General features: G+C 25.4%; 2 protein-coding genes and 1 non-coding gene across 3 annotated transcripts in view; all 3 read left to right on the plus strand.

The window, feature by feature from the left end:
- LOC114129621 (ATP-binding cassette sub-family G member 1-like) overlaps window positions 1-12559 on the plus strand; it is a 32518-nt gene extending 19959 nt beyond the window's left edge. The window contains exons 4-12 of the mRNA XM_027994420.2: window positions 2255-2489; window positions 6329-6474; window positions 7506-7744; window positions 9381-9482; window positions 9621-9748; window positions 11132-11300; window positions 11394-11494; window positions 11560-11715; window positions 11787-12559. Coding sequence (XP_027850221.1) covers window positions 2255-2489; window positions 6329-6474; window positions 7506-7744; window positions 9381-9482; window positions 9621-9748; window positions 11132-11300; window positions 11394-11494; window positions 11560-11715; window positions 11787-12134 — 1624 coding nt within the window. The 3' untranslated portion in view covers window positions 12135-12559. The remainder of the gene's footprint in view (window positions 1-2254; window positions 2490-6328; window positions 6475-7505; window positions 7745-9380; window positions 9483-9620; window positions 9749-11131; window positions 11301-11393; window positions 11495-11559; window positions 11716-11786) is intronic.
- Window positions 12560-16786: 4227 nt separating this feature from the next.
- Window positions 16787-21986, plus strand: LOC114129619 (uncharacterized). Its single transcript, XM_027994417.2, has 6 exons — window positions 16787-17358; window positions 19107-19311; window positions 19563-19951; window positions 20629-20821; window positions 20930-21217; window positions 21283-21986. The coding sequence occupies exons 1-6, from the start codon at window positions 17105-17107 to the stop codon at window positions 21712-21714; spliced, it is 1761 nt and encodes a 586-aa protein (XP_027850218.2). The 5' UTR covers window positions 16787-17104; the 3' UTR covers window positions 21715-21986.
- Window positions 21987-24264: 2278 nt separating this feature from the next.
- Window positions 24265-24385, plus strand: Trnal-caa (transfer RNA leucine (anticodon CAA)). The gene is made up of 2 exons: window positions 24265-24302; window positions 24340-24385. It is a non-coding gene; the product is annotated as a tRNA-Leu (tRNA).
- The last annotated feature ends 653 nt before the right edge of the window (window positions 24386-25038 follow it).

A 25038-nucleotide genomic window follows, 5' to 3' on the forward strand; every position in this document is an offset into this window, starting at 1 on the left:
TATATAAAACTGTAATACCGTGGTGGGGACAAAGTTATTAATCAGTTATATATATATATATGGAAAAAATAAATTTTTACAAAATATTTAAAAATGTATAGTTAATAAATATGAATAAATTAACCTATAAAGAACAAACTGCTCCTTTCTATACACTTAGAATTTCGTACTGCACACAATTTTAATGAGTTTCAAATACGTACTAGACTACTATTTTGTCTTAAGGTCCAGAATATAATAATATTGTTCAAAATTTAAAATTTACCACTGTACTAAAAGTATCCGAACGAACTGTTCTAAGGAGCTCTATATAATTTGACTAAATATTATTATACGAGTGGCGCGTTACATACTTACATAAAAAAAAAGTTTTAAGGAGTCACTATAAAAACCGGACAGATGATGTTATGGGTTTATTATTGTATTCCCACTTCATCACTAAATTTTAGGTATATATTATGACTAATTTACTACAACCTTCTTAGTGCTTGCTCACATTCTTTACAAAATTTCAAGTTCTTAGATCCATAATAGTTTTGAGCCTTGCGTTAAAATATCAGTCGGTAAATTTCTTCTTTTATATACACATTATGTATAATTATATATTTTTTTATAATTGCTCAATGGATCAATTTTCATTTCATCGTGTGGTACGATTAAAATAGAGAAAACAAATACAAAAATCTTTATATATTTTCTTTAGATCCTACGGATGACAACCAGTTTTAAACGTGCACATGTGTAGGTATTCAATATTATATTGTCTTTATACTTGAATTTTATAACTCATTATGCAATCCTTACTTCTTACTAATAATTATGTAAACAATCAATCAAAGATTCAAAGCACCAATAACAATACTTACTTAGGTATAATATATCATTTTTTATCGATAGTCATTACATTTTTGATTCTCATTACCTTGACTCCTTAACCATAAGGTGATCACAAAACAAGGAAAGAAAACAATTTCAATATAATAATATTTGTTATTATCATTCTTAAATACATAGCTGGATACTTGAATTATCAAACATATAACGGCCGTAAACACATTTGAAATCAACTATGATAAATATATAAAAATTAGCACTTATTTGTGGACATTATATTGACCTTAGCAAACCTGTATACATTTTTTTTAAATAAAAATAAATAATTTCCACTCATCGGTATAATTAAAATATTTAAAATTGTTCGTGATAAATCAGTTATTATTTTAACTTAATGTATACATTGTGCCAATTTTCAAATTTCCTATTCCTATAGTTAGTGGGCTTTTATCAAATACTGAAATTTATATTTTACTCATAACCCAGCCTGCACAATATACAATATTTATAAAACTAGTTGATACTGAAGATTAAGCATACATTTAAATTATTTTTGTATTCGTCTAAACTTGAGAAATATCTTCTTTTGTCTCTGTTACAGACTTTTATGTACACAATACAGCACTATCATCATAATACTGATCATATTAAATGTAGTAACTAATACATCTTGTAAAATCACGAAAGTCATAAATATTCGTTTAGGTTTATACTTAATAGTTGACCATCGCTTATGTATATGCATTTCAGTTTTTTTATTTGTTAAATTATATATTTATCGTTATAAAAACATTTAAAGGCAATAATGATAATTATAATTCATGCACATAATATGCTCCGAACATGTGACCTTCCAACACAAAGCGTTCCAACAGGGTGACCCACATTTAAAAATCAAAATATACATTTAAAAATTCAATATCAAGTACATTTTATTTGGACATTGAATGTATTTTTCAGGGTGGTCTTGTTCACATTGAATAAGTTGACAATGAATGCTGTGTAGGAAGTTAACTTGACTTGCCTCAAGACATAAAAAACATTTTAAAAATGTCGCTCAAATTCTTTTTGTATAATTTAAAATAAATATATGTTTTAAGGTATAAGAAAAAAATAGTAATTTCACGCGTATCTTTTATTGTAGATCATAAAAAATTATCTTAATAAAATAAAAGTATAAAAATGAAGATTAGTTATAGTTAAAATTAATATTATTATAGATCCCGAATTATAATATTTTGAAATTAATAAAAAATATATTGTATACATACATTTTATTAAGAACTTACTACGATTATATAAATATTAATTCAATATTAGTTCAAACAAATTAACAGAACTTGTTATCGTGTACCATAATCAATACTGTAAAAATAAACAATCGAAAAACATAAATTTTATTTCGTTTTACGTGTTATAGACGCAAAGGAATGAACGGTGAAGTCAAGACAAGCCGCGTTGATGACGGTGACTTGCTATTAAATAATGATTTGAGAAAAAAGAATAACGAGGGTAGTACTATATGCCGAAAAGAATCCTGTTACATAATGCAAGATGACCAATTATGCCCACTTTTCACTGTATTAGAAATCATGATGATGGCAGCTGACCTGAAACTCGGATACACACTGTCCTACAAATCTAAACTTCTTGTAGTAAGTGATCAGACCTTAGTCTTCGTTTAATAAAAATTTGATCGATATAGAATTATTTATTTTTTATTTATATTAACAATGTAAAATATAAACTACTGTATCAAAATATAAGCTCTTACGCCTAAAGGCTAAAATAATATTTTTGATGATTTTGCAAATACATATAGTTTTCAAAATCTTTTTTTGTTTTCTTCGACCATATTTTGTTACACCAGCAGAAAAAAATTAAAGGTCAATATGAATATTTAATTAATTTAAAAAAGTACATTTTATACTGTTTATATGATAATCCTTTTTTAAAGTTAAAACATTAAATTATACGAGTATAACTCTCATAGGCTCATAGCGTAACTCAGTCAGAAAAAATTATAATTTGATTAATTTTTACAAGGTTGGATTTTTATTTATTAATACAATTATAATTTATAAATTTATTATAATAACTAAAAAAGAGTAGTCCATATCATAAACATACTTAATATTTTCATTTACGAATATAAAATTAACTAAGTAATACAAATTAAAACGAGTCTCTTATGTGAAAACCTACGTGATGATCGCAACCTTTCAAACTATTTCCACTAAATCCATAAAAATAGTTTTAATTTTTCCAATTTTAGTTTCAAATAATACAACAGTTTTCTGCAGTTATTATTCTAAAAATAGTTTCCTTTTTTTTTTTGTTATTAACCAGTTTTAAACCTGTTTTGATTTTGTAAATAAAATTCTTATTATTAAATTGTAACAAAAATGTACATTATATAAATAAATTATGTATTAAAAAAAAAAAATACGTAAGTACTCAATATTATAACCCATAAAATAACGTAATACTGTTGAAAAAAATGTAGTTCATATTGTTTTAAAAGGATATTAGCGCACTGTTGGTTTTCTTTCTCTGGTCCGCGCGCAACATGAATAAAACATATTAACTCAGTCATTTTTTTTATGTTTTTGAATAATTTAAAGAAAAATTATCCATTAAAAAGTGTTTAAGAATAATATTTTTAAAGTTATTTATCAAATGAGATGGCCATCGTTTTTAGCCGCGATCTACTAAAAATATACTTCACCTTTGAAGATCGACTTTCATAAAAAAAAAGTAACTACCATCATCATTCATTTTCATGCGCGTGGCCTAAAAATAAATTCTAACATGATCGACTTTGAAATCGATCGATCAATCGTGATCGACCGTTTTACCATCCCTGGTGTATGGCATATATATATATATATTTGTATCGATTAAATGCTGTCTTGAAATCCACTTGTTAAACCCTCAAAAATATAATCCTTTATAATTTTTATATTAGAATTTGTAATAGATTTTACTTAAAAATTACAAAGATCCTAAGAAAAAATTTTATGTGAATTGATTATATTATCTATGTTGCACGTGGGTCCAAAACAAAAAACAAATATTGCTCTGGTACATTCTTAATCGATTACCTACTTAAACTGCAGCAAATACTTATAAAATATTATGTTAATAAATGTAAAAACCATAAACTAATACCTAATTATGAACATTAATCGCTTTATTTTAAATTCAAAACATTGTCCATCTACTAAATTATATATTATAATGCTATTTTTTTCTTGGTTTTTGTTAACAATTATCAATAAAAACCCGATACCCATATCAGAAGTTCAACATTAAAATAATTATTTATTCATACTAAAAGTATTTATAATTTTACATATGTTTAAAGCTTAACTATATTAGTATTAACTAATCATTAAAATTACTAATATATTAATTATGCCTATATTTCTTTGTTATCTACAAGGTTAACAACGGGTTAGAACTACCTTGATAAAAAATGAAGAAAAGCATAAAAATATATATTTGACCTAGTTTTAAGCTTGATCTTAATAGTTAATATGTATAATATACATAATATAAATATAATATAATGTACATTGTATATTCATTTTCGTTTATTACACGCGTAGTTTGTCAAATATTTTCTTTTATAGGTAACAATATTAAAATTTTACCTAAGTAAAATTTGAAAATTTAATAGTTTCCTTTTTAAGATTTATTATTACTTTTTTTAAACGTTTTAAACATTATTTACATTTATTTATAAAACATTTATTATGATTTAAAATATCAATATAAAATGTAATGTAGGTACTTATTTATTTTAAAATTTTAAAATCATATTTAATAAAATAGAATTTTTTTAGTAGACTCAATAATAACTTCACATTCTTCATTTCTTATATTTATAAATAACTACACAAACGCGTTTATACGTTATATACTATATGTGTTTCATTTAATATTATAGAATAAGTTTTATGTTAAAGTTTATTACATAACTTCGTATTTTATTATAGAGACAAACTATATTATACTTATTTTCTAATAATTATAAGCCCTGTATATTCAGGGTATAAAAGGTGATTTTGTATTAATATTGAGTACTCACTAGGTACTCATTATTTTGAAATAATTAGTTATTTATTAATGGTTAATTTATTCCGTTTTATATACATATTTTGATCTTAATATTTTATTTCTATTTTTCATATTTTACCTGTTTATTAATGTCTACGACAACTGAACCTATATATTAATTTTTAGATAGAAATTAAATTTTATATTTTTTTATTCTATGATATAATACGGAATATAAATAGAAAACTAATCTAACCATTGTTATTTTATGTTATGTTCTTATCTTATTTTTTGACTATAGATAGCCAATAGTCATAGCTAATTAAATTTAAAGTTGAAATAAAAATAATTGTATAGATATTGTATAAATAAATAGATACCTAATACCTAGTTAATTTAAAAAAATGATAAATAAATCCCATGTTATTGTTGTTTGATGTTATCTTAATTTTTTAATAATATAATATTTTATTTTATTAATTTCACTATAAAACGTTTAATACCAAAATCGGCAATAATTTAGATAAGTAATGAATTAGATGAGTTATGATTATACGTTGAAAGTTTAAGTTTTTAATTTAATAGAAAACCGGAATTTACTTTTTGAAAATATATCAATTATATTAATATATCGCCACGGAGTTATACTTGAATACGTATATTAAAAATTTAAAAAAATCAATAATGAAGACTAAGTAAAAGCAAATATTCCTACTAACGTAATTATATTGAGTCATTTTAAAAACAAATTATACTAGCTATTAAGTAGGTATTGTTAACTCATGCGTTCAATGATACGCTTTTATTTCTTTGACTGCATAATTATTCAAATATTAATAAATAATAATAGTAGGCACCTATGTATATAAGTAGGTATACTACCTATTACATATTACCTACTACCAAAATACGTTAAAAATTTCATTTGCTTAGGTCATTGTTCTGTTAAAAAACTTCCTTTATTTGTCTCCGAACAACATTTGTACAAGCAATTCGCATAAAAGTATAGTCTTTACGATGGCCTCTTCGAACCGCAGCGTAATTCAATAGTCTCCAAGGCTATGTCGGTTTAATTTATCATACAATTATTTATTACATGTCATCCTTCGAATAATTATAAAAGAACTCAAGCTATTGGTATTATTTAAATGAATTTTAGCTATATTATTTTGGTTCTCAATTTAGAACCATGAGTTTTTCTTTTTTACGTCAGTCACCAAATATATTTAAGTCACGAAAAACAAATACACCTACGACACATCTATTGTACCCCACCCATTGAACCTATTATATTATTATTTATTTTTCCCTGTATCCACATGCATGAGTGTATACCTACCTAATTAATATACACTCGTATGTTTGCGTGTGTACATCAGTAATATTATAATCACGTATTTAACTGACATTGTTCTCCTTGTTTTTTGATTAGATCGAGGACATTCTAGACAGCATCGGACTTTCCGGCAGCCTTCACACCAGGTGCGGTAGATTATCCGGCGGACAGAAGAAACGCTTGTCCATTGCTCTTGAACTTATTGATAATCCACCCATCATGTTTCTCGATGAACCCACTACGTAAGTTCTTCAAATTTGATCTTTTACTTGATATCATACTAATATTATGTACATAGGCGGATATTGGGGGGCTTAAGCCTCCTCATAACGTAATCAAGCCACACAAGACGGTTGAAGCATCTAAATATGTGTTTACATAGATAAGACAAACATGTTAACCCCCCCCCCTACGAATGTGACCAATTATCCGCTTATGATTATGTATGATATATGTACCTATAGTCTATACCATTCGTACAAATCATAAGATAATACATTATATAACCCGGCATGTTCATCTTGGCACACAGTTGAGTTATAATTAAAAATTAAGTGGTCCAAAAACTATATTAGGTACCTAAAAAAATATAGTTTTCGTACCACATTTTTTAATCGTAACAATTATTGAATACCAAGATGAATTGAACGGGTTATACCTACGATAATTTAATAATAATTAAAATACGTACCTATTAAGATTAAAACAAAAGTATCTATGACGTACTATTATGTATATTCTAATACCTAAATAATATTGTAAGACTATAAGAGAAATAAATTTATTTATTGGATCGACAGCGCTGCTTTTATTTTGTTTTATTACTGTTTTTTTTTTTATCTGTTCCTTTTTCGATGTTTAATATTTTATTTTATTGTACGCGTATGTGGTTCATTATAATTAGTGATGTTGTAACATAGATTTATTGAGAAATGATACATTTCATACTACTTGATCAATACTTTTCCTTACTCCCATCTTCTGAAAATATATTTTAGTTTTTATTATATATATTTTTTTTTAACTGACAATTTCAAATAGTATACTTAATAACTTAAATATTACTATTTATCATTGATTAACATTTTTGTTAATTATTATACTTCAAAAAAAAAAACTGAATTTAATATAGGTACTTTCTAAGTCTTAAAATATATTTTAAAAAATTATATTATTTTGTTTCACATTCAAATTATTATATTTATCTATATGCTCGTATTATCTATAATTACGATACATAATAGTATAACCTGGCCATTATTATTATTTCCAGTGGTTTGGATAGTACAAGTTCACATCAGTGCGTGTCGATATTGAAAGGTTTAGCCAAAGGCGGCCGGACGGTGGTCTGCACGATACATCAACCCAGCGCCAGCACATACGAAATGTTCGATCATGTTTACATTATGGCCGAGGGGTATTGCGTATACCAGGGCTCTAGTAAGAACACCATACCTTATTTGCAAACAATCGGCCTTAACTGTCCGCAATATCACAACCCTGCTGATTTCAGTGAGTACTGCAACGATATTTTAAAAAATGTATAATATGTCATGTACCATCCATTACACTACCATATTTTATTGTTCGTCTGTTTTTCGTCACACCATATTGTAATTGTCATCTGCGTGTTATTGTCGAGATCATTACTAACTATAAATTCTTCTAATTGAAGTTGATCCGATCACCAGTGGTCTGATAGCTCGCCGTTATCGTGTACCGTGATGATGATCAACTATAAACGTTTTTGATTGTATGCATATAACATATCATTATAATACGAATAATGTATTTTAGGTACGGGTCCAGAGTGATGATCTGAAATGGTTAAATTCATTTAAAACGTATATGAGTATAATATTACAAAAAAAATTTTCTTGCGTTTTTTATCAAAAATTGATCTCATATTATACAGCACATTCTTTTTTAAAAAATAATTTATTTATATTTAAATTTAAAAAAAAACAATAGATAATATCTATATTATATTATATGATACATAATAATATATCATGCCATTCAGATTTAGGAAAATATGTTTAAATGTGTTTGTGCTTTGATACGGTATGCCTTCACTCGGGCCTCACTGGATCCGTCCCTGATGAGTATCCGACTCAGAAATAATAATAATATAATATAATCAATGCGATTAAGACGATATATTATTATTTTTGAAGCTATTCCGCGCAACGCAGCTTATAAGTACACTATGGTCTACAAGCTATATACCTAATAGCGGTATTACATTAATATATAATACTGACTCGACAGTAAAAAATTTACATATCGCTTTTAACGTTTTATTTGTCGAAATTGATATAGAATACATCAATATATCAATATATGTAATATTGCTGTTATGTATAGAGGTACGTATAAAATGTGTGTATTTATTTGTCTATTTATACATATTTTTCTTTGAAGAAGAGTGGGTCCACACCCAAGTTTCCTGACGACCTTATACAATTTTATATTAAATTGGAATTCTTTATAATAGAATCATGTTTCTATCCCTACTACCTAACTTATAATCGTATACGACCGATAATAGATCGATCGTAAATAATATAGTATATTTAACAATATCGTAAAGTAATAATGTTTTACGAGTAAACAAAAATGTCCTTTTGATTTTATGAAACTGTAAAATATTACTAATATTCAAAATTAAAATCACCAATAAAAACTGGTATTTAATTATTTGTTTTATTTTTTAAATATTGTACATAATTAATATTATGAGATATAAATAAACCACAAAATAATAATTTAAATATTTTGTATTGTCCGTTTATTAACCTGCAAAGTATTTCTTTACAATAATTTAATTTGTAAGTTATACCGTCTTGGTTTATTTCACCTGCATGTCTATCTTATCATATAGAACATAACAAATGCATTTAGCTCATAAATACATAAATTCAATAAAATAACCAGTATCTATAAAACACTAATACACTAGCCTATAATATAGAGTATGGTTTCTGAGTGATTAACCGTCTACACTCTGTACTTACTTTTTCAACAACTTAAAAATTATCATCCCTATATTTACTAAAATGCAATTTTTTCTTTTTTCTCATATTATTCATTTTTTTCTTACTATCGAATATCTACTGATATGTTTTTAAAAAAATTGTTTTTATAGTTTTGGAGGTTGTGACGGGTGAATATGGAAATTTCACCTCTCAACTCAAAACGGCAGCTATTGATAATTCATGGCGGACACCACCTCAAATCACCGATTCACGTAATATAATTAATTTTTTTATGCTCATTATAAATATGTATTCCAATTATTTTAAAATGAAATGTATTTTTAAGCAACATATTTATTAATTTACCTACTAATCTTTAACTGTTATTAAATTGCTTTTAAAACTTCCAGGTTCGTTATTAAAAAGAAAATCTAAAAATCCTGGTCCGACTACATTAGTCTTGGTCAACCAGCCTTCCGAATTCAATAAATTATTAGTACTGATACACAGAAGTTTAATGCAGGTCTACAGAGATTGGGTTCGTTGATTTATTTTTAACTATACTTTTAATTGTATTATTAGCTATAAACAAATATTTTCTAATTTTCTATACCATTCACATACCGAATGGTCGAATGGGTGGACCTCAGTTCCACTAGATCCAAACCCCCACTCATTTTCATTACAGTATTTTGTTAATAAAAAATGTTTTATTTTTACCATTCTTGATAATAAATATGTATTGTCATAGTATATGGTATGATATTTAAATACATATTAATGTCCTTTCTTAGTTGCACTGTGCCATACTAATTTTGGTAGGTACTTGATTAAAGCCAATTATATTTTCCAAATATGATTTTAAATTTCTGTAATATTTTATATAAATGTTGACACAACAAACAATAAAAATTATAAATTACAAAAATGTAACATTTAAGAAGATTTTTTTTATAATTTTATAACATACTAAATGCCTATATTAATATTTTGCACCTATTTAATTAAATAATAACTCTGCCTAAATTGTTTATCAACAAAAAGTTGCTTGAAATATTTTTTTTAAATAAATAAATAAACCTAATAATATTATTTATGTTTTTCATTTTTTATATTAAAATTTATAAATACCTTGTAATGGACCAACAAACCTTACCAGTAAATAACTCCTAAGTAGTTCCATAATAATATACATTATACCTACTTAAATTATGTAGCTCTATTTTTTTAATGATATTTTTGATATTTAATTAGATTCAATATATTTTACAAAAATTGATAAACTTCTTAAAAAGAAAAAAAATTTAGTATAAAAATGTACTGTTAGTTTTTAAAACTACTAAGAAAGTAATTATTATGTTGGGAAATTATATAATAAAGAAATACCAGGTCATTAAAGTTGTATGTTATTATATCATATAATAATGATAAAATAAAATAAATTCTCATGTTTTACAAATCAGGTCACGATAGAGCTCAAAGTTCAAATATTTCAAATGTTCTTGGAAATTAATTTATTATATATAGGTACCTGCAATCAACATTGTGTACCATAACATAGTTATAATAATATTAAAATCAACAATAATTAGTATTTTATACAATTTGAATATTATATAAAATGAAATACAAAATAAACATATTAAATTGTAGGAATTATTTTTATTTTTGATAAATTGTTTCATTGTTAATTTTTTAAAAATATATTAAAATAACCTACCTAAAACACTATTTCCACAAGACTTCTCTTGTTCAAGGCAAACAAGTGAAACAACTAGAATCAATGTTTTCCATTCTTTATATCAATTAGGTATTAAATAAACTAAATTATGTTGTTAACTGTAATAAAATAAAAGCAAACATAATATGTTCACTGTTTAAAATATTATTGTAACTTCATGTTTTAATTATTTTGTTGTAGACGGTTACTCATGTAAAAATATGTATGCACTTCCTCGTTGGAATATTATTGGGACTTTTGTTTGAAAATGCCGGCATTGATGGTGGCAAAACTATCAACAATATTGGATTCTGTATTGTAACACTCGTATACTTAAGCTACACGTCCATTATGCCAGCTATTTTAAAATGTAAGCATAGATTAAACATGGCTACTAGTTGTATTATAATGTGTCACATAAATAAGGATTTCATTTTTAACTAAATTGTATTAATTTTTTCAGTTCCGTCTGAACTACACATTCTGAGAAAAGAGTTATTCAACAACTGGTATAAGCTATCAACCTATTTTGTAGCATTTCTTGTCACGAATATGCCTTTACAAGTAAGTCTAGAAATTACCAAAACAATTTGTACATACTTTTTTGTTTAATACTTATATGTTTACAGATGATGTTTTGTTTTATATACACATCAATTTCTTACTACTTATCAGCACAACTGATGACGTGGACCAGGTTCTTGATGTTCTTATTTGTTTGTCAGTTAATGACTCTAATATCTGAAGGTATTGGCCTTATTCTTGGGACTGCCATGAATCCAGTTGTAAGTCAATATAAAATTCTGTACAAATTCTGTTCATTCTTACTCATACTAATATTAAATATATGTTATAGAATGGAGTCTTCATTGGTTCAATCATCACTTGTCTGTGTATTCTCTTTGCCGGTTTCTTAGTACTTTTCAACCACATGCCTATTACCCTATACTATGTATCTTACATCAGTTATATGAGGTATGCGCTAGAAGGACTGGTCGTTTCTATTTATGGTTATGGTCGTGAACCTCTAATCTGCTTAAATGAAGAAGGTTACTGTCATTATCGCTTCCCGGAAACAACGTTCAAAGAAATTGGTATGACCGATGGAAAATATTGGACGGACATATCAGTGATGGTTGTGTTTTTGTTTGTCATTGTGATAATTAGTTTTTTGACTTTACGAAAAAGTTTGAAATGTCGTTAAGCCTATCAATCTGTGATTATAATCTTTAAAATGTATGTTGAACTTGTTACTTTACCTTAGTGAACAATTTACCCAATATACTGTAATTTAATTGATACCATCTTAATAATTCAATGTAAATATTTTTTTACTTAAGATTTAAGATTACTGGTATATTTATATTAAACTTAAGTGGTAGGTTTACCTTTGCTATTTAGATTTATAGAATATTGTTCAATATATTTTTATTCTTTTTATTTATGTAAATTGTAAGTGTTTATTTAATTTTTATATCATCGATATTAAATAATGTTTATTGATATTCACCTATTTATGTAAAATATTTTTAGTTTAGATTTGTAACTATATTGTTTCTATCCATGTGAATTAGTTTTTAATGCGGTAGGTTGATCGTAAAAATAAAACAATTTTTTGAATGTTTGTAATTTGCATTTATTATTTATAGTTTAGGAATAGTGATATATACAACAATTATTCAACAAATTCTCTTAGACTGTCAAAATAAAAATATTAAATAATTCTATATATTTTAACTTTTTAAACAGTCTAGAACAGGGGTCAGCAACCTGTAGCTTGCGAGCCACATATGGCTCTTTTGGTCTAAAGTTGCGGCTCTCCACCTACACACACAAATTATTATAATATTATATTAATATAAATTAATTCTATTATTATTATTATGTCTATTAAAATTTAAAAATAAAATTATATTAAAAAAATTACGAAAATTTTAAATGGCTCTTTAAAATCTGGAAAATTTTGTATATTGTAACTTTTAGCTCTTCCGTCAAAAAAGGTTGCCGACTCCTGATCTAGAACCATTTAATTATCTTAATTCAAATTTCAATTTTGTTCAAAATTATAAAATATAACACCAAAAGGTTACATTTTACAATAAGTTTTTAGTCTATATTAAACCAAATATTAATGCTATTAAGCATGTTTAAAAATACACAAAATTGTATCGTCATTTACATGAATAACATTTTTAAAGTTAAACATATCTGTATAATGTAAAAAGAAATGTCAATATACCAATTTTAATTACCAAATAAAATAGCATTATATATAAATTAGTATAAAATAAGTAAAAAGTTTAGGTAAGTGACATAAGTCCTTAAGAATAATTTTTTTTTAATTATATTTAATTAAATAATATTGTTATTCGTCGATTAAATATTTAATTTATCTAAATTTGAAATTCAAATTCATATAAAACAAAATTGTGCATATGATAATGTGCACATTTTATATAATTCTATACAGATACAGAATAATTAGTTCTTAATGTGGAATCTTTTATTACATTTTCAAGAATTTTCATTCAGCAAATAGTATTTTATCTCCATTTATAAAAAATAATTAAAAATTTCAAATTTTATTAATAAATTAAAAAGAGTCAAAATATTCTAAAATGTTATAATATATTGAAAATAATAATATAAACATTTTATTGAATTATACTTCAAATTCAAATTATATTTTAATAAAATAATTAAAGTCACTGGAAACAACCAAATAGCACTCCATATTTACTCAATGGCATTTGATAGCTGCAGTTGTACTCTGGCTCTTTGTCTAAAAATAAGTAGGTATCATCAATTAATGATGGACAACATTTTTACCTCCAATTTATATAGTTAAATTAGCTAAGCCCAAATTAACAAAGCTATACATGAACATAATACAAATTACGATTACACAAATAAATGTATAACTATATATTATAAAAGCATAAATGTCATAAATGTACCTAATATATATTAGGTACTTTGTGGTTCGTACATTTCATTAGCTTAATCGATAATTAACTTACTATGAAATACTTATGTGTTTTGAGATAAGATTTTAAATCATATTTTTCTCTACTTAACATATTATTATCATTAAATAATCCTAATAATTTTAAATAGACCAAGACTTTACTTAGTTAATTAACTGCATTCTGAAATTTTTGTAGATATTAAAAATTCTATTTTACATATTGTACTCTAATAACTTCCAAGACTTTTAAGTTTGATAATAAGTATAATACTAGGAATATTGCTAAAACATAATAATATATTATAATACATAAAAATATATATTTATGTATTAAATCTGTTTCATGTAAATACTTAAGCAATGTATAATTCGTATGTTGTCTAACACAGCGTTTCTTAATGTTTTTTATACATAAAAACCATTTTTTATTTCCGCTTTTAAAGTGGAATCTCAAATCACTACTTTGTTTCAATGGTTTTAATATGATATTTTATACAAGGATCATTTTCAATAAAAATAATAAAAATTTCATATAATAAGAATATTTATTTACCTAATTTAAAAATTACCTAACCAAAACCAGGCAAATAAGACTTTTAATTTTAATGAAGTGAATGAAATTGATTTTTATTATTATAGATATTTGCATAATTATAGTATTAGGCTTTATTGAAGAAAGTTGAATTTTTATGTCAGGTTAGGCACAAGTTTGTTGTAATATTTTGTTTTTGTCAATACACAAGTGGAAACCTCTATTTCACACATTTAAATGGTCGCAAAGGGCAAAAGTGTTAACATAGTCTTTTATGACAATTGAATATGCACAACTTTGAACTGCACAAAATTCTACTAAAATAGCATTAATTAAAATTTTTCTTACAACAATGAATCAAATGTCATTTCAATAAAAGTTTCATAATTTTCTGCTGACATAGTTGAAGGTAGTACATTGACAATAATGAATAAATGGGTTTTCAATTCACAATTAATTTTGATACTTAACCTTAAGAGGTTGTCATTACTTGTCAACACACTATTGTTGTCTCTCTCTAGCCAAGCGCAACATTGACAAAACGCATTTACGCAGAATAATTTTTTCTATGATATTAAGTAATCTTAGAGTAAAAACACCCAGTACAAAAAGTATACAAAATAATATTTTTAAGGGAATGCATATCGATTAGTCAAAATATGGTCTCAAAACAATTTAAACATTATTTTTTTATTTTGAAAGTCACATACAAAGTCAAATAACAATAAAATATAAAATTGATATGTCATCCCCTCAAAAATATTATCATCTATCTTTTTTGTAATGGGTAATTTTATTCTAAGATTACTAAGTCTTAAAAACATAGAAAAAATGATAGTTACGTAAAATAAATATGTTTTGTCTATGTTGCACGTGGGCCAGAGAGAGAAAACAAATGGTGCGCTGACATCCTCTAAATCTATCTAAATAAATACTTTAATTAATATACATTCAAAGTATAAAAGATTAAACTGATAAAGTATGACGTATAATAGAAAATAAGTCATTATTTTATATTTTTTTTTAATCATGAAAATTATTTTAAATTTTTTAGCACGCTTTTAAATTATATACATACAAATTAAAAAAATTACAATTACCCATTTTATTTTATTTTTTATTTATATTATGATTAATAATTATATTTAATTATGTAAACCATAATAAAAACGAATAAATAAACGAATAACCTAACCACATTTGTTACGATATTTTAGATAATATCTACTATAAGATATACCTGTTTTAAGATAAAGTCAGATGTCAATGACTTTTATTATCTACTACCTATAATCAGTCATTAGTTTAATCTTTTAAATTTCAAATGTATATTTATAATATTATACCTATAGTTTAAAATATTTGGCGTATTATTTTATTAAAAATTACTATAATATAAAAGTAGATATATAAAAATTATTAAACGAATATTTTATATAATATATAGGTATTATACATGGTTATAGATACCTATGTCAAAAAAAAAGCTAAAAGGGTTACCTGCATAATTATATTGAAATAAAGGTATATTGTAAAATTAAAAAAAAATAAATAAATGATGTATTTTGGTTGATACGGGGCTCTTTTTTCCCATAGCCAGGGCTTTTTTTCCTAGATTCCTCCATAGACGTGCGCAAACTTTGAACGCAAGATGTACCTATAATACAGCTTATAAAAATATGTGCTCTCCAAAAAATGTAAATTATCGACTATCGTATCAATGCCTTACAAATATTTATGATTACCATTTTTATTTTTAGTGTTTCTCATTAGAAAATATTAAGTTTTTCAATTTTTTTTTTTTTTATGTTAAAAAATTAAAACATATTGTATAAAGACGTGTAGGTATTTACTGTTTATTAAAAAAATTATAATAATTTCAATGAATTTTGCCACAAATTTTGTAAATATCGATTAATACCTACGTGTTTTTTTTATTTTTCTAAAAAGTGTTATTTTGAGAATCGTCACATTAATACATTAATACATTATTATGCCATCTGAAAAGTGTCAGTCTCCAGTTCGAAAGGTAGCTAGGTATATAAGCACATATTCTGTGGCCCATACGCACGCTCTTGGAATTAAAAAGAATTTAGCACAAGTTTTATTTTTAAGAAGAGAACCAGGGCTTAATTTATTTTATCTAATTATTATTTGTACTTAATATTTATAATCGTAATATGGTATTAATTTTATAAAACTCTTCAATAATCAGTATTACTTGAAGTACGAAATCATGTTTTTAAGTCATATTTTTTTTCCTTATTGAGCCCTCATAATATTATTAATTATTATTCGATAATGATAATGATAAACATTAAACAACATACATAGAAAATTAAACATAATATTATCAATATTCCGCGTCTTAAAATAGATCGTCTCATCCGTGGTGCCGGGATTTTCCAGTTATTGTTATCTTAACTGATTGTTAATCCATTTTCCATTGTAAATTGTGATATTCTGTCATTCTGCGGTTTTGCGAAGAGCTTCAGCTATCAGCTGTTCATTGTCATTCCACAATTCTCTATGTCACATTTTCATTTAAAGTTGTTCATTCACGATCTGTTGAAAATCCTAGAACGGTAATCGCTGTTCGCCCTTTTTAACTTTTCGATTTACCCATCGGCTTGTGAGTTGTTGTGTTTTGTGAGAAAAATTCGTGTACACGGACATGGCGAACAACATCGAATATCTAATCGATCCATCGACGACCATCTGCCAAGAATTCGAAAATATCAGTATTTCGTCAGCGACTGAAAAGTTTGTGGACGGATACCAAAATCCAGTCGCTTGGCAGAAGAAGTTTAAGGTGTGCGGCAATCTGTCGAAGGACGTACTGTTCGATAATTTGGACATGAAAGCCATCACCCAGGACCAATATGGTATGGAGCACGACACACTGCCGGAGTTTATCAAATGGAAACTGTGAGTATCTGTCGATAATAATATAAAAGTATAAGACTCAATTAAAGCTTTTTATATGACAAAATAGATGAAATTATTATTTTTTAAATTTTGATTTTTAATAGATTTGTGTCGGTAGTAGTGATTTAATTTTAACTATTTTCCTATTAGGTTAGTAAAATTAACTTCCTATGCACTATAGTTAATTAAAATATCTAGTGATTGGAACAAATAAATTAAAGTGATCAATTTTACTTGCTCTTTACCCTCTAACCAACATAAAAAATTTATTGAAAATTTCCCAAATAAAAATAATTCAAGATTTTAAGGAAAAAATTAGAAAGTATCAATATTCATCAGTCTAAAAATGAGCATTCAAGTTGTTTCATAATACCTATGCAATATAACAGCGAAATATACCAAACTTTATCAGACTCAAATCTTGATATGGATTAGTAAGTAACCTACTAGGCATAGGCGTGTCCACGGGGAATTCAGGGTATACACCTGCACCCTCTGCGATTTCAGGTGGCATCATGAATTAAGAAAAATTGTTCAAAAAGGGGGGCTAAGGCCTTTGGCTCCTTGGGTACCTATGCACCTGGTTTCACCCTCTGTGTCAAAGTTCTGAATACGCCTATGCTACTAAGTGGGTATCAAATTACTTTTCTTGAAAATCTTGTTCAAATAGGTGTATGCTTACCTATATTAATATTTACTATTAACTGGGTACTCTAATACTCTTATACCCAAATTGAAATATCCATAAATTTTTTCGTACAAGCAATTTTGGTCCCTTTTCAGCAAGTTTTTTCAAGCTGGATTGTTAACTGAATCAAAATGATTGTCTCAATAGACCCTCACTCACCAAAAAATTAGAATAACCAATATGCATTTTTTAATTACCTACTTTTATTATTATTATAATTTTGATTTTAAACTAACCAAACAAAAAATTATTTTATTTGTTTTGTTTTAAATAGATATACCTACTATACAATTTTTGATTAATAGACAGGTTTGTAAAATATTAACTGATTGTATTCCATATTTTGATTATCAAAATCAAATAGTTCTTCTCACAATATTGATATTTAGAAAAGAAATTGCCGGGAAAAAAAACCCAAAAGAAAAATATGGTAATAAAAGGATTGCTTTTATTATTTTAGCACTTTAACAAACATGTTTTTAGTTGAAATTAAATGTTGGGTTTATAACAATCATCTCTGTTATTATTTTAAATATTTAAGCTTATTAACTTGGTATATCAATCTAAAGTGACCAACTTAGAGGAAATAAAAATGACTTATCTGGTTTATCTTGTGTTTATTTTAATTTAATTATTAAAAAATATTGATTACTACTATCAAAAAAATTAACTTATAAATGTTTAACTTTCATTCTTTCACGCTATTTTAGATAGAAATATTTTTTCATATTTAATCTATAATTTTAAATCATAAACTGTTAAGTTTATTAATGATTAGATACTATTGTATTTTAGTTTTATTACTACATCTATGTAACTTACATAATGTAAGGCAACATAACAAATTTTAATTAAGTATTAGATCATTTTATTTATTATGATTACCCATTGATTTATATAATATTAAATGTTATTACTTATTAACCAATTATCAAGGTTGTACTAATGTTGGCATCATAAAATATTATACCAAATTTATGAAATTAGTTTAATACCATTACAACTACATTATAAATTAAATCAACTATAATAATTTATTTATTTTAATTTATTTTTATAGATTTGGTTATAACATAGTAATATGTTATGAATATATTGCTAAAGGAAATGCAAATAAAGCTTTAAATATTATTGACGAAATTGAGAACATTTTATCATCTATTGGAAACCAAGATTCGTTTTTAAAATCTATTAAAATAGCTCTCAATCACATAACATTTTCAATGAAAGGTTATTTGTTCGAATTATGTTCAATTAAAAATATGGTGTGTAAAATATAATCAATATCAAAAATCTTAATTTTACTCTGTTATAAACTATAATAACTATAAATCAATGCTTTGTTGTTTAATAATGTTATTACTTTTGAAGATTTGTATAATAATTAAATTAAACTAATATTTGGTTTATTTTTAATCTTTATAAATAAATAACTGGATTTCTACTTTAACACAACTCTCTCAATCATTATCATTTTTATAACATTGATTATGTTTAATATTTTGTTATTTTTTAGGTATTGGAGCATTTTATTATGCCAAATAATATGAATAATGCAAATAAAGCTGGATTATTTGGTATTCAATCATTATTCTTTTACGAGTATGGTTTACCTTGTGCTCAAATAGCAAAAGATAGTGCACTTAAAGCATTATCACTAAATGAAAACGAAGCTGAATGGTATTTTTTAATGGCTAGAGTATTAACATATTGGCAAAGAACATGTGGCAATTATTTTGAATGTTCTGAACAAGAAATTAAAGCATCTGAAATGGCAGTTAAAATTGGCAACAAGGATCACCATAAATTGCATTTAATTCATATATATCATAGAATGAGTAAAAACATGAATAAAAATAAAAATGCCAAAAATGAAATTCTAGAAAAAGCATTAAAATTACTCATGTTAGTTTTAAAAATATATTTGAAAATGGGTACTTTTCGGTTATCCCTACTACCGGCTGATGCCGTGACTACCACTGGTCTAACCGTCGTCTTCAGTCAATTGCGACTACCTAACCAAATAACTAATATTTAATAATTATTACAAACCTCTAAACAGCTGTTAGCAAAATGATAGGCATCGTTTTTTAACCATGTGACCACAGTTTAACCCATGTCTGTGACCAGTGACCTACCTTAGGTGGTGTTACATAACAAATTGAGAGATATTTTCGTTTTGAATGTCCGAGCGAGCGAGTTTCAACGCTGGCCCCTAATTATCACTTTCTCAGACAGTTATTTGGTTAAATTCATCTGGTGTCAAAAGCGCGATAATCCATTTATAAGTGTTTTAAATTGAATGGCTGAACATTTCCTACTCGAGTTAATTATTAATTTTTAATTTTTGTACCTACTATAGTTTTAATAATTTTTAATTCATTTTTTAAAATTATGTCGTATAAAGAAAAGTAGTCGCGATTATATTAATTATATAAATGACAAATTCATGTTGGTCGAGACTTTGAGGAGGTAGTTGAGATAATGGAATTGAGACTCGTGGTAGTTGGGATAACCGAAAAGTACCTGAAAATATTTTTCTTTCTAACAACTTTAAATATAATTATAAATTATGTTTTCAGTGAAGTAATAGACAGCACAAAAGATTATCTTTTGCTAAAAAATTGTTTACTCAGCTTATCAAAAATTGCTCAAAATAAAGAATATAACAATGACGTTGTAATAATTTTGGAACAACTTATTGATGTATTAGAATATAGTGATAATGGTTATGTTCATGGAGCAATTGGAAACTACTATTTGTTTAATAAAAGGGTAACTTATTATATAATATGTTAAAAATTATAGATGTATAGCTAATACATAATATTAGGTATAGGTGTACCTTATATTGGTTTTATAAACTTTTTTTTTACGATTTAGGATTATGTAAAAGCCAATTTTCATCTTAAGAAAGCTTATGATGTCAAAAGCTTCGGTTGTTCCATTGATTATATTTATACATTCTTTAAAATAAATCCAGAAACTGCACCAGTAGAACAAATGTTGGTAGACTTGTTAAAAACATTTCCTCATCCTGTGCATCAAGAAAAACTTCTAAGTCAAATTGTATCATATCTTATTCTAACCAAAAATGATCTCATACGAGCGCTTAAATACATTCCAATGTTATTGAACATTAAAAATGTGACTTGTGTTTACAGTCTTATGGTAAATAAAAAAACTAATTTTTTCAATCTATATTATACTAAAAATATTATTTTTTAATTGTTTAGACTCATAGAACCAAATTTAGTAACTATACTAAAGATGTTAAATTAATAGATGTTTTGTCCGAAGAACTTTCTTTAGCTCTAAGCTCTACAAAATTATCAACAGATGATAAAAAAAAAGTCACCGAAGTTATAAAAATTCTAGAGCCATATAAATTATATGTATCGAATTTGATGAAAAATAATGGACACATTTTTAGAAACAATGTTATGAATGAATCTAAAGTTAAAACTACACAATATAATAATGAAACTGAACGTAAAGAATCATGGACCCATAACAATTATAAACAGGCTGTGAATTCTGTGAAGAATAAGGAAGAAGGTAATTGGAGGACTTTAAAACCAGATTCTACTCCAAAAACTACAGTATTTATGCGTAATAACCAAACTCAGATTAAAAAACCGTGGTATGGAAATCAAGATAAATTATAACTTGAACTAATTAAAAAAATATATTTCCCATGAAATGAAACTATTTTATATTATATACTATGCAGTTGTAATTTTAAATGAATTAATGTTAAATCGTAGTATGTAGCCAAACGTAACTAATTCTTGTATCATTTTTAATTTGAGCTATTTTAATTTAAATTGTTTTTAATTTAATAATATTCTTTTCTAAATTTGTTTTAATAGACACCAAAACTGTTTTATAATTGTCAATTGACTTGTTTAAAAAATATATAAAATATCGTTCACATGAATCTTATTTACAATATTTTATTCGATTTTGACTTTTTTAACATAAATTATGATAAGAATGAAGTTTTATTTTTTTCTAATGAAATTCCTTAGTAACTCGTCATATTTCCTTCCACATTATTTTGTTTTTCTGTTAAATTCATACATTATAGAATTTTTGTTAAAATTGAAATTTAAAAATAATATTTTTTAACAACTGATACAATTTAACATGTACCACCCAAGATAATGTAAAACTTAATATAGTTGTTAATATTACTTATTATTTGTTTCAAAGGTTAGTAACATAACCTAGCCAAAAATATTCATTCAGGTAAATTTCAGTAGTTATTCCAAATAATTTTAGAACACTGTTTCCCATGATTATTTAAGGTCTTAAGGAGGCTATGTTCTGAATACTTAAATTTTTTTTTCTGTAGTTCTTTTATGTATATATTTATTTTTTTTTTGTGTGTTTTGCATTACTTTTTGAAATAATCTTTCAATTTCAAACTTTGTGAGTGGTTTCCGTTGGTAAAATGATTATCTTTGGTGCGTTATATAAGTCAAAACTAAAAATTTTCCAGCAGCTTTCAAAAAAATCTGGAAAAACAAAAAAAAAAGTCACGAAAAAACTCTCCAAAACTAGTTTTTGACAAAATCGATTTTTCTATATAGTATAACTCATAAACTAATAACTGTAAATACTTGAAATGTTCACAAAATGTTTATATTAGCGTTATTAATACATGGTTAAATGTTTAAAATATTTAGGTTCTTTTTGAGCTATTTATAGACGACTGAAATTTTCGATTTTACTAAGTATTTTTTATTTGAAGTGTCGATAAAAAAATGTTGAAACCAAAAATACTTGAAAATTTAATTAATACAAGTTTTCTTATTGTAGTTAAAAAATATTAAAAATCGTTAGACACAATTTTTTTTATAAACGTTTTAAATTTATATTTTTACGAAATATGTGAAAATTGCGAACGTTTACAAGTAATTTCGTAGTTTAAAATTCATAAAACAATTTGTATTTATATCTAAGATTAAAAAATTTAACACTAAGTTTTTCTTCAAATAGCTTTAGAGAAAACTCGAAGCATCACTTGGAAAAAATGTTATGAACGTTGGAATTTTAAATTTTTACGAAATTACCTAACGATAACAATTTATCCTCGAACGATTTTCAATATTTGTTATCATTCAAAAACAGGAACATGACATCTTAAAAATGTCTTCACAAATTCATGAAATTTTAAAATATGACAGTTGTATTATCAAGTTTTGAACCAAATGCTATTTATAAGATATCCCTTAAGGGCAATAGTAGTAAATTATATTATTTCACGAACGTGAATCTGCCTAAATATTATTATTCATTACACCATGGCATGAAATATTAATAGTGACAATGGTGTAACAATCAGATTTATAGAAAATAAAACTGAACGCCTTAGAGCGTGCATGAGTGCGAGACGTTATTAATTTAAAAATTAGAGTGAATCGACCTATTATGAAATTCTATGGTAAGAATAACATTATCTGTGCAACTGTGCTCGTATGTTGTTTTTTTAAGAGAGTTATCTAGTTCATTTTTTTAGCAAGTTATGCGTCTAATATGATAGGTACAGTGCAAATTAAAAATGCTCATAAATCACTCAAAAACTGAATAAATCGTAAAAAACAATATGTAAATACAGATTACTGTTCTTAGCTCTTACCATCAAGTTTCATAATAGGTCGATTCACTCTAATTTTTAAACTAACGGAGCTAAATGGCCTAAATGTGATCTGGTGATTGTAAATTTGCTATGTTACACATTTGTAAGACGGTCGACGGAGACAACACATAGTTACGGGTGTTGCGTTTGCGTCCTCTTAATAACATGGAAAATCATCAAACATTCATAACAGGTATACAATTATATAATTTGAATGTGGAAACAACCGACACATTACGTTATAATTGTCAATATTATCAGATTAAATACACTAGTGTCGCCTGTATAAGTATATTTTAATTTTTGACATAGATTGATTTTAGATTATAATCTATAAGTTTTAATGATTTTTTTGATTCTTAATTTAATAGTTAAGATCACGTCACTGATCATCGACTTTAGTTTTTGGTAAATATGTAATCAAAATTTTTTAATTAATATGTACTTATTATTATTAATAAAAGTTTATAATAATAACTCAATAAGCTGTCGAAAAATAATTAAGGATAAGAATAACGTATTACTATACAGATATCCACATACAGATAGTTCAAATTCATCAATTACACAACATGTCAGGATGGCCGAGCGGTCTAAGGCGCCAGACTCAAGGTTAACCTTGGCCTACTCTGTAGGCTCGAATTGAGCGTTCTGGTCCTCATCTGAGGGCGTGGGTTCGAATCCCACTTCTGACAAATTTTTTGCATTTTTTTTTAAATACAATTTTTATATTAAATGTTAATTATTAAGTAGATACTCCATAAAAATATGTTTCGTCCTCTTTTACTAACTATTAAATTGCTAGTTGGAAATTCCACTTTACTTAAATATCGAAATACTTTGAAAATACATAATATTTTTATGAAAAAAGTAACAAATTATAACGATTAAAAAAGAATTATTTTCAATTCAGTTGTTTTCAATGACTTCAAATTAAATATAAATATGTTTTCAAGTTTTTTTAATACTGAAGAAAATTAGCACTTTCTCAGTTTCTCTGTTAGTTATCTGTTTTATCTTATAAAGAATCGCCTTGTATACCTACAGTTACATCTTTGCATAATCATTAATAATTTCGTAAAATTATTTCCATTTATTACATATAGGCATGTATGATGTATAGCATATCTATTATGCATAATATATTTAATCACTGTATACTTATTGAGTTTAGGGTTAGGAAACTAAAAATATACTAATCAAGTAAAATTTTGAGTAGGTAAAATAATATTAGTAAGTAGTTAGTATAACTAGTAAATATAAAATTCGTTAAAGTCACAATACTGACAATACAATCATAATTCATAATACTGAATATAGCATATATTATCATTTATCATATTGAATG

Source organism: Aphis gossypii, chromosome 1 (genome assembly GCF_020184175.1).
Source record: "Aphis gossypii isolate Hap1 chromosome 1, ASM2018417v2, whole genome shotgun sequence".
NCBI classification, from domain to species: domain Eukaryota; kingdom Metazoa; phylum Arthropoda; class Insecta; order Hemiptera; family Aphididae; genus Aphis; species Aphis gossypii.

Bases quoted from the DNA above. Each gene is read 5' to 3' on its own strand.
- LOC114129619 (XM_027994417.2), top strand. From the start codon at position 17,105: ATGGCGAACAACATCGAATATCTAATCGATCCATCGACGACCATCTGC. The intron at 17,359-19,106 runs GTGAGTATCTGT...TTATTTTTATAG, and splicing joins GAGTTTATCAAATGGAAACT to ATTTGGTTATAACATAGTAA. The intron at 19,952-20,628 runs GTTAGTTTTAAA...TTATGTTTTCAG, and splicing joins AAAGCATTAAAATTACTCAT to TGAAGTAATAGACAGCACAA.